This window comes from Tiliqua scincoides, chromosome 1 (assembly GCF_035046505.1).
Source record: "Tiliqua scincoides isolate rTilSci1 chromosome 1, rTilSci1.hap2, whole genome shotgun sequence".
Taxonomy (NCBI): Eukaryota; Metazoa; Chordata; class Lepidosauria; order Squamata; family Scincidae; genus Tiliqua; species Tiliqua scincoides.
Genome location: NC_089821.1, coordinates 295,544,960 through 295,555,609, shown reverse-complemented (window position 1 = coordinate 295,555,609; position 10,650 = coordinate 295,544,960). Strand labels below are relative to the sequence as shown.

The window sequence follows — 10,650 nt, the reverse complement described above, 5'->3', positions numbered from 1 at the left end:
ACCTGATTCTTTTTAGCTGATTCTTATTATTTGCTTTTGCCACAATTTACATCTGGTGACTACAATCAGTATAAACCAAATAAAAAGTGTAAATCTGTTCTCAAAGTCTCTGAAAAGAGTCAAGCTAACTTCTCATAAAAGCAACCCGGTCTTCTGAATTGCAAGAGCTTGCCCAAAAGTACTATTTCAGGTTTTTATGGGGAGAGAGTTCAATGTTGGGAGGTAAGAATGACAGCAAGGCTCAAAAGCAGACATTGGGGTATATCTGAGATCACAGGTATATACATTTGATCCCTGTTGCACATATGCAACGCAGGGCAGAAACGGCTTAACTCTGCAAAACCAGTTAGGTTGCATGAGCATTGGGTGTGCTTACTTTTTTTGATGCAACACAATAACCAGAAATATAGGTGATATGGAAGCATAATTACACATGGTCTGACTCTGAACCTTCTTCTCTGCTCACCACCTTCCCTAAATGGTGCCCATGCTAATTTAATTCAATTTCACAGCATATGAAATAAGACAACACAGAGGTGGATTATTCAGACTGTTCAGAGTGTAAAATACCCTCTGGGCCATTAATCTGACTGTAAGTTCTTGCTTAATATTAAGAATATAAGAAAAGTTGGAGAACACTAAAGATCTACCTAATCCAGATCTTTCCCCCAGTTGCTAACCAGGTGAGTGCAGGAAGCCCAAAAACAACACTTGTGGCAATATCCTTCTCTTGTTATTGGTCCCCAGCAACTAATAATTACCTGTGGCTTGCCGCTTAGGAACCTGGAGATTCTAAAGATCCACCACAACTCATATCTAATCCCCTTTAAACAAACATTCCTCCTTTGTAAAACACTCACATCCATGACACCTCCAATCTTTTCAAGTCAGTCAACCATCAAGTGGAGCATGGGAGGCGAAGGGCCAGAGAGAGACCAGACCGGGAAGGAATCCAGCTGGAACGAGGAGTTCTATGAAAGACTAGAACTATTCAATTGTAAAAATCCCTACGGGGGTTTAGAACAGCCTGCCTATGTAAACCACCTTGGATTAAAGTCTGAGGAGAAATCTGAAGACCAAAGAAAGGCGGTATATAAATACCTGTATAAATATAAAAATAAATAAACTGTTGGTAACATCTGATTTGTATCTCTGAGCGTGCAGGCCAAACCCAGCCTACTATATACTCATCCAAGGCTCATTTGCTAGCAGTAGACTGTTTGCAATCAATGTCTTTCTCACAAGTACATCAAATTCAGTTCTTTAACAATGCAACTCAGGCTGCAATCCTATACATACGCTTACCTGGAAGTAAATTCCACTTAACGCAGTAAGACTTACTTCTGAGTAGACATGCATAAGGTTGTGTGCATGATACTTGCAGTATGTGTGATACAGTCAGACCATTGGCTATTTAGCCCAGTGTTGCCTAATGTAAGTGGAAGCAGCTCTCAAGGACTCAGGCAGAACTCATTCTCAGATCTGAACAGTGGCATAGCTAGAGAGGGTGCAAAAAAAGTTTTATATGGCACCTCACCACAGTGTGCAAGCAGTCTCTCCCCCTCTCCTTTGGAGCCATTCTGACTGCTTTAGCACAGGGGGGAAGGACCACTTGCACATCACAGTGAGGCAATGCTTAGTGTCTTGCATCACCTCTAGCTACGCCACTGGACCAGAGACCCTTTTAACTGAACCTAAGGTCTCATGCATGCAAGTCAAGTGCTCTGCCACTGATCTGTGTCCCCATCCTAAAGAAAGAAACACGAGTCTCCAAGATCATACATTTAAAAAAAGCAACCCAGGGCAAATCTCTGACTCCCAAATCTATCAAGTAAATTCCACTGTCCTGTACTACTAATCATGTAATGTATGGAACCAAAGCAAACGTAATCTGAGAGAGCAATGAGAAGCTGTTTGCTCTCAAATCATACACCTGGCGAATCATCGTGTTGGCAACCTTCAGTCTCGAAAGACTATGGAATCGCGCTCTTACCAAGGAGCATCTTCCATGCCAAACCCTCTGCCACAACAGCAATTACACAGAGGCAGTGGTTTCTAAACTGTGAACCATGGCTCACTGGGTAGCCGCAGAAACCAGCCAGGGGAGCCACGGAATCCTTTCAAAAAAAACCCTACTGCCCCATACAATGTATAGGATTGTAGCCCTAATGAGGAGCTGTGGCTAATGGCCCAGTAGGTCAAGGGAGCCGACAGTAATAAAAATTTGGGAACCACTGTATTGAGGTCAAAAGAGCAACTGCATTTTCTCTGGTTAGCTAAAGGTATCTCCTTTTGGCACACACCTTTCCAGCTGAAGGCAACTGGGGATTCAAAACAATCCTTTAGCTTTATTGTTTTGTGCATCAACGTTCTGAATATTTACATGCCAAACAGAACATAGTTCTTGTTTTTAAAAGCCTGTCTTATGCTCCTTATGTGTCCTTTTGTACAACAGGCAAAGGTAAGCTTTTTCCTGAACAGCTTCATGACTCCACTGTGATTTCTTCTCAAGTTCTTCTTGCTGCCAATGCAGAGGTGACAATCCAATACTCACTTTCCTGCAAGTAAACTCCATTGTGTCCAATGGTGCTTACTTCTGAGTAAACATGCATAGGTCTGGGCTGTCAGGTGCCAATCTATACTCACTTTCGTGGGAGTAAGCACCATTGGACACAATGGGGCTTACTTCTGAGTAGAGACACATAGGTCTGGGCTGACAGGTGCCAATTCTATACTCACTTTCCTGAGAGTATTGGGCACGACGGGGCATAATTCAGAGTAGACATGCATAGGATTGAGCTGTCAGGTGGCAATCCTATAGTCACTTTCCTGTGGGTAAGCACCATTGGGCACAATGGAGCTTACTTCTGAGTAGCCATACATAGGATTGGGCTGTCAGGCAGGTTCCTCCAGGGCATATGTAATTCCTGGTGAGAGTCCAGATTCTCACCCTCGCCTTCCCTCCTCTTTGCATTCCCACAAGCTAGGAGAGACCCTCCACATCAGGCGGGGCAAAGAGGGCCAGCTGCCTCCTGAGGCTGTGGAGGGGGAATCAGAACTGGCCTCCTCTGTTCCACTCCCTTCCTTCCTCACAGGCAGGGTGCCTCAAAGTGTTGCCAGGCAAGGGGTGGGTGGGAGCGGTGCTACTTCAGTGCCCTCATCAGCCAGCCCTAGATGTACCCAAAGACACTGAAGATGGGGGGCGGCGGCACGGTGGGCTTGGTGGGGATCGGCTTCCATACTACAGGCCGGTGCACCTGCTTGGAGAAGGCCTCGCCCCCCACAGGAGGGGACTGGGCTGCGTTCTTCCTCCACAGTCCCAAGCTCGGCGAGAAGGGCAGTTGGAGGGCGGCGGCAAGGGGCGGCGGGTAGACGCTGGCAGGGGAGGAGGCCTGTGGTCCGTGATACTGAAATGGGCAGCAGCTCCAGGCGCTCAGCACCTTGTCCGGCCCACTTGGTGGGCTCTCGGGAGAAGCAGCAGCACCAGCCCCACCACTGCCACCATTGGGGCCTTGCTTGCTCTTCTTCCCCTCATAAAGTGGGAGGTCCTTGGAGGTAGGGCAGAGCAGGCCCACGGGCCGTGGCTCTTCCCAGAAGGAGGCGGGCAGCTGCCTCTTCCTCATGGGCACCTGGTCGGGCCTGGTGGGTGCCTCAGAGGCAGCCTGCTGCTGCTCATCAGGCTCTGTGGCCTTGCAGGCCTTGTTGTCAAGGGAAGCAGTGGTGCGGCCTACAGGGAGCTCTGCACCATCCAGGCCTCGTGCTCTCTCCTCGGGGGGCCTCCGCTCCCTGGCGGGTGGCTGCTGGTGCTGGGGGTGGCATCGGGGCAGGCGGGAGTACCTCTGGGAGAAGCGCTTGAGCTGTTTCTGCAGGTACTTCCTGTGGTCGACGGAGCGGCGGCAGGGAGCCGACTTGTCCAGGGCCGCCTTGATGTCACTGGAGGCCAGGTTGACGAAGTTGAGGAGGGTCTTCACCTCACTGTCAGCCGCTGCTGCTGAAGCCATCACACTCCTCACAGGACCAGCAAGGAAGGGCTGTCCATGAAGGGCTGGCTCTTGCTTGGTTCACCTGAGGGGGACAGACATGAAGACACAGCAGGTCATGCTTAGTGGGGGAGCTACAGGAAGGAAGGATTGTCACACTACCTATGCACCACACACCTCCTCCTCACACACACACACCACCTTGTCCTCACACAGGGCAAGTGGGCAACAAAGACACATGCAGACGCAACAGGTGATGTCGGGGGGATGCTAAAGAAAGGAAGAATTGACTTACTACATATGCACCACATATCACACACATACCCTCCTCACACCAGGGACATGCAGTGAGTGGGGAGGCAGGTGAGGCAGAGCCTCCCCACTGGAGTCCTTTGAAAAGTGCTGCCTCATGTGAAGTGTGCAAGCACACACAACTCATGTGCTGTGCGTGCGCTGTGCTGTGTGCATGGGTTGTGTGTGCTCGCACACCTCACATGGCGGCAGTGCTTTTCGAAGGACTCTGGTGGGGAGGCTCTGCCTCGCCTGGCTCCCCACTCACCTCATGTCCCTGCCTTATACCTTCTTTCGCTGAGGGCAAGTGGACAACAAACACAGGTAGGGTGAGAATAGGTTAACAGAGTGCACTACACACCTCACACACAGCAAGGAAGAATTGTCACCTTACACATGCACCACACACCTCACATACCCCCTCCTCACACTTTCTTTCCCTCAGGGCAAGTGGATGACAAAGACAGGTAGGATGCGAATAGGTTAACAGTGTGCATTACACACCATGCACAAAGGAAAAACTGTCACCCGACACATGCACCACACACACCCCTCCTCACACCTTCTTTCCCTCAGGGCAAGTGAGCAACAAAGACAGGTAGGATACAAATAGATTAACAGTGTGCACCACTCACACCCTTCAATTCATTCAAAGCATGCTTATGCATACAGCACAGTGAAAAACTTTTATACATTACCTTGTGGGTGTCACTGCCTTTAAACATGTTAGTGTAATGGATACAAATGCATATTCTTGTCTTTCAGTGCATGCATTTACCTTCCATATCTGTGCAAAGTCTCTCTGAAGGGAGTTTGAAATTCATGGTTTGAAAAAGCCATATCTTTTTTTAACAGCATATGGTGTGGAGCTGCGTTTGGTTGCTTCAAATGACACAGTTTTAGTGGGTTTACAACTGCAGGTATATTACATGCACCTGCTGATAATGTAGTGTGTATAGCAGCAGCCCCCTTCAGCACTTTTGGCATTTTCTGTGTGTCTAATTCAAAAGCTATACCTATGTTACTTAGACTGAAAATTCTGTTTAAATGGAGGCTTTCTTCATTCTGTTCTAGATTAATAACCTCCACATGTGCACACAAGGAGGGCAACAGAGATTCAAAGGTGATTTTACTGTTAGGTGTGAAAATGCCCAAAGAAATGACTAACACTCCTCACACATCTATTTCCGTGTTCACATTTTACACAACTCTGTGTGTCTCATGTACACCCACACATTCCTGACACCATTGATAAGTTTTCTATAATGCTCTACATAGCGATTCTAGCTCCACATAGATAGATACCCACATACTCTCACAATTATCTCATACATTCTTTCTGTCTCTCTCCGTCACATGCACATATTCAGAATTACACTGTACCCGAAGGAGACAATATCTTCAGTTGAATGGACAAGCATTTGCTCCAGATAAACAAGCATTTGAACTTGTTTGTTCAAATATAGGTATTGTCTGACATGTTCGTCTTTCATTTTCTCTGAGACCAAGATCACTAAAGCCTCTTCTATATGGATGACGCACACATTGCTTTGCAATTTTACCACAAACTCAAAATTAGACAACGTAGACTGCACCATTCATACACTCATAATCCCATCCATCCCCCAACATATTCCTTCTCTCCTTCCAGACCTACAAGCATCATTTGTTATTACTTTGGTCGCACTAGTTAATCTTGCTAGACAGGTTACACTTCACCCGTGAGTAGAAATCTATGCATTGCGTTCATGGCACTGCAGTCAAACACATACATCCCCCTCCCCAAGCTATATTGTCTCACAAATATTGAGTGTTACTGTAACTCCATGATGGAGAAGAAGATGTTCACCAGCTAATCTTGTTACATAGGTTAGACACTACCAACCTTTAGAGAAGCAGCCGGACCCTGTGAGTGTTTTGCAGCACTTGAGTAAGCTGAATGAATTTCAAGTCCTTCTAGTTAGGAGGCTTTCTCAGGCCAATCAGAAGCCACTTTGCCAAATACAAAGCATCCCAATCAGGCATTAGGCTCCCTGTTCTCACATTCTTTACCATCACAAATTGTCACCATGGGGACAGCCACAGAAAGACAGCTAATAAATACGATCATTTCCCTCTGATTCCTACCATTCTGCTCCCTTCCAGCCTCCTCCTCCCGTTTTCTTGAACACAATCAAACATGATATGCTGAGGATGAGTAAAGAAAGTTTAGAGGCTCTTTTCTCTAAACTACTCCAAAGCTGTCTGAAGGCTGGCGGTAACCATGCTTGAGTAACACTGGACAAAGCTAGTTTGGAAGACCAGGCTAGCCTACTTTTTTTAACTGTTCTCGATCGGGGCCTTTTTTTCCCCTTAAAGGGAGGGTGATGTCAGAAAAAGGTAGGAAAGGAACAAATCTCTAAAGAGATGTGCAGATATCCATGGAAAAGGAGCTTGAGCGCTCAAGAATCTTGTCTTTATGTTTGCCCCCTCAATTGAGCCACACAAAAGCTGAATTACCCATTCAAACCACCCGAACAAAAGGATGGAGTTGGATAGTACTCTTGCATCTGTAGTCAAACAGTTAGAGACTTAAATCGAGTCGTCATGATGGAGAAAGAGTTAGACAAAGCCCATAGAATTGCCATCAGCAAACATTTTCCTGTGTCATATTAGTGGGTCTCCATGACTCCCCCTGGCCCAGGGACAATAGCACAAGTTTGCACACTCGACTACTGTCACCCTGCCAACGCTGGCAAGGAGCAGAAACAGGACAATCCTTTAAGGGGAAAGCATGCCCACTGCAGGGAAGGTAAGGAGAGGGGGAAGAAAAGCATGTGAAATGCTAATTGAGCTGCTTCCTTTATTGATTCAGAGTTATGTGAGTCCTCATCCTCCTTGCGGGGTTGTCCTTAGGGGTGGCAATAACTTAATAGCATTCTAAAGCTAGGAGTCCCACACTGTGTGTTATCCCCACAGAGATCTTTAAGAATTGGAAAGGAGGAGAAAAGTTGCCCTGAGTGAATTTCAGAAATGTTAGATATTCAGGACGCTTGCAATGCCGTACGGCCAGGCACCATGCAACCCAAAGCTAGAGCAATCACGAATCTGTTTCCAGTCTTAGCACAAACACTCTTAGTGCCTTCGAGATATATCAAATGCTACATGTGCACTGTCAAATACTGATTCCAATCAAGCAAATAAGAGCCATTAACACTGCAGGTCACTAGACTGTCATCAACTTTTTTCTTTTTAAGAACACCAGCCTTCTCAGCAAGTGTACCTTGAAATCACTTATTAGGAAAATGTTGGAGGTGCAAAACAAACATTTAGATGAGCAGCCATATCCAGACAGTGTTCACTAAGAAGTCTCACTGATGTCCCTGAAAGTTTTGCTGAAGTAAGAGTGTGCAGGAATGCAGTGCTAGGTTGGTACATGATGCTAAGGATACAACACGGCCTGCAAGACTCTGTAGTGTCTGGTTCAGACATCTGAGATCTGGTACCTGTAAGGAGGTGTGTCCATTTGCAACTTCCTTTCCCCCACATGTTCCTGTCTTCTCTCTCTCTGAGCATCAGAGTACCATGCATGCTCCTGAGCTCTGTCCCTGAATGGCAGGCAGCTATTGCTGAAAAATGTCCCCTCAAACCCTCACTAAGAGAACGATAAGGTTCTCTGTTCCATAAGTAATAGTAGTCACCTCTGATTCTTCAGGAGATGCAAACAACTGTAAGTAAATTTTTTTTTTTTTTGAAAACTTAATTGCCTCTGCTCCTGTGTTCACTGATAGCAGCAATCTGGCTGGGTGGTGGAATTTACCATAGGAAAAGGGTCTTCTGCTGATTGCTCCTGTTGCTAGAACCTGTTCTCTTTTCCAGCAAATAAAAGGGATTCTAAAGGCATATGCTTTGAATGCTTAAAATTTGTCCCATATTTCTTTGAAACACAGCTATTTCTGTCTCTTTTGAAATGTGCTCACTTAGAGCAGTGGTTCCCAAACTTACCTGGGTCTTAAGAACATAAGAACATAAGAACAGCCCCACTGGATCAGGCCAGAGGCCCATCTAGTCCAGCTTCCTGTATCTCACAGCGGCCCACCAAATGCCCCAGGGAGCATACCAGATAACAAGACACCTCATCCTGGTGCCCTCCCTTGCATCTGGCATTCTGACATAACCCATTTCTAACATCAGGAGGTTGCGCATACACATCATGGCTTGTACCCCATAATGGATTTTTCCTCCAGAAACTTGTCCAATCCCCTTTTAAAGGCATCTAGGCTAGACGCTAGCACCACATCCTGTGGCAAGGAGTTCCACAAACCGACCACACGCTGAGTAAAGAAATATTTTCTTTTGTCTGTCCTAACCCACCCAACACTCAATTTTAGTGGATGTCCCCTGGTTCTGGTATTATGTGAGAGTGTAAAGAGCATCTCCCTATCCACTCTGTCCATCCCCTGCATAATTTTGTATGTCTCAATCATGTCCCCCCTCAGGCGTCTCTTTTCTAGGCTGAAGAGGCCCAAACGCCGTAGCCTTTCCTCATAAGGAAGGTGCCCCAGCCCAGTAATCATCTTAGTCGCTCTCTTTTGCACCTTTTCCATTTCCACTATGTCTCTTTTGAGATGCGGCAACCAGAACTGGACACAATACTCCAGGTGTGGCCTTACCATAGATTTGTACAACGGCATTATAATACTAGCCGTTTTGTTCTCAATACCCTTCCTAATGATCCCATAGAATTGGCCTTCTTCACTGCCGCCGCACATTGGGTCGACACTTTCATCGACCTGTCCATCACCACCCCAAGATCTCTCTCCTGATCTGTCACAGACAGCTCAGAACCCATAAGCCTATATCTAAAGTTTTGTTTCTTTGTCCCAATGTGCATGACTTTACACTTACTGACATTGAAGCGCATCTGCCATTTTGCTGTCCATTCTGCCAGTCTGGAGAGATCCTTCTGGAGCTCCTCACAATCACTTCTGGTCTTCACCACTCGGAAAAGTTTGGTGTCATCTGCAAACTTAGCCACCTCACTGCTCACCCCTGTCTCCAGGTCATTTATGAAGAGGTTGAAAAGCACCGGTCCCAGGACAGATCCTTGGGGCACACCGCTTTTCACCTCTCTCCATTGTGAAAATTGCCCATTGACACCCACTCTCTGCTTCCTGGCCTCCAACCAGTTCTCAATCCATGAGAGGACCTGTCCTCTAATTCCCTGACTGTGGAGTTTTTTCAGTAGCCTTTGGTGAGGGACCGTGTCAAACGCCTTCTGAAAGTCCAGATATATAATGTCCATGGGTTCTCCCGCATCCACATGCCTGTTGACCTTTTCAAAGAATTCTATAAGGTTCGTGAAGCAAGACTTACCCATACAGAAGCCATGCTGACTCTCCCTCAGCAAGGCCTGTTCGTCTATGTGTTTTGAGATCCTATCTTTGATGAGGCATTCCACCATCTTACCCGGTATGGATGTTAGGCTGACCGGCCTATAGTTTCTCGGGTCCCCCCTCTTTCCCTTTTTAAAAATAGGCGTGACATTTGCTATCCTCCAATCTTCTGGCACCGTGGCCATTTTGAGGGACAAGTTGCATACCTTAGTCAAGAGATCTGCAACTTCATTCTTCAATTCCTTAATAACTCTTGGGTGGATGCCATCAGGGCCCGGTGACTTATTGATCTTTAATTTATCAATGAGGTCTGTAACATCTTCTCTTTTAACCTCTATCTGACTTAACTCCTTGGTCAGGAGGGGCCGTTCGGGCAGCGGTATCTGCCCGAGGTCTTCTGCCGTGAAGACAGATGCAAAGAACTCATTTAATTTCTCTGCCATCTCTAAGTCTCCTTTTATCTCCCCTTTCCCTCCCTCACCATCCAAAGGGCCAACCGCTTCTCTGGCGGGTTTCCTGCTTCTAACATATTTGAAGAAGCTTTTATTATTCCCCTTAATGTTGCTGGCCATGCATTCCTCATAGTCTCGCTTGGCCTCCCGTATCACCTTCTTACATTTCTTTTGCCACAGTTTATGTTCCTTTTTATTCTCCTCATTAGGGCAAGACTTCCATTTACGGAAGGAAGCTTCCTTGCCCTTCACAGCCTCTCTAACTTGGCTGGTTAGCCATGCGGGCACCCTCCTGGATTTAGTGGAACCCTTCTTTCTTTGCGGTATACACCTCTGCTGGGCCTCTATTACTGTTGTTTTAAGCAGCCTCCATGCACTCTGGAGAGATTGGATGATGTCATGATATCATGATGTCCCCACAGCCTTCCCAGCAAAGATATGTGCTGCCATCTTGAATCTTGTGTGATTTCATATGATCCGTATGATGGAGGCACCCGTGATTTGCATGATGGAGGAACCCAGAGAAACAGGTAGGAGGGAGACATCCCACAA

The 10,650-nt window shown here is 46.6% G+C and overlaps 1 protein-coding gene across 1 annotated transcript; it reads right to left on the bottom strand.

Moving 5' to 3' along the window:
- Positions 1-3,170: 3,170 nt before the first annotated feature.
- On the bottom strand, positions 3,171-4,001 carry FAM181A (family with sequence similarity 181 member A). The gene has a single exon (XM_066612207.1). It carries the CDS (start codon positions 3,999-4,001, stop codon positions 3,171-3,173), a length of 831 nt encoding a protein of 276 aa, XP_066468304.1.
- Positions 4,002-10,650: the final 6,649 nt, after the last annotated feature.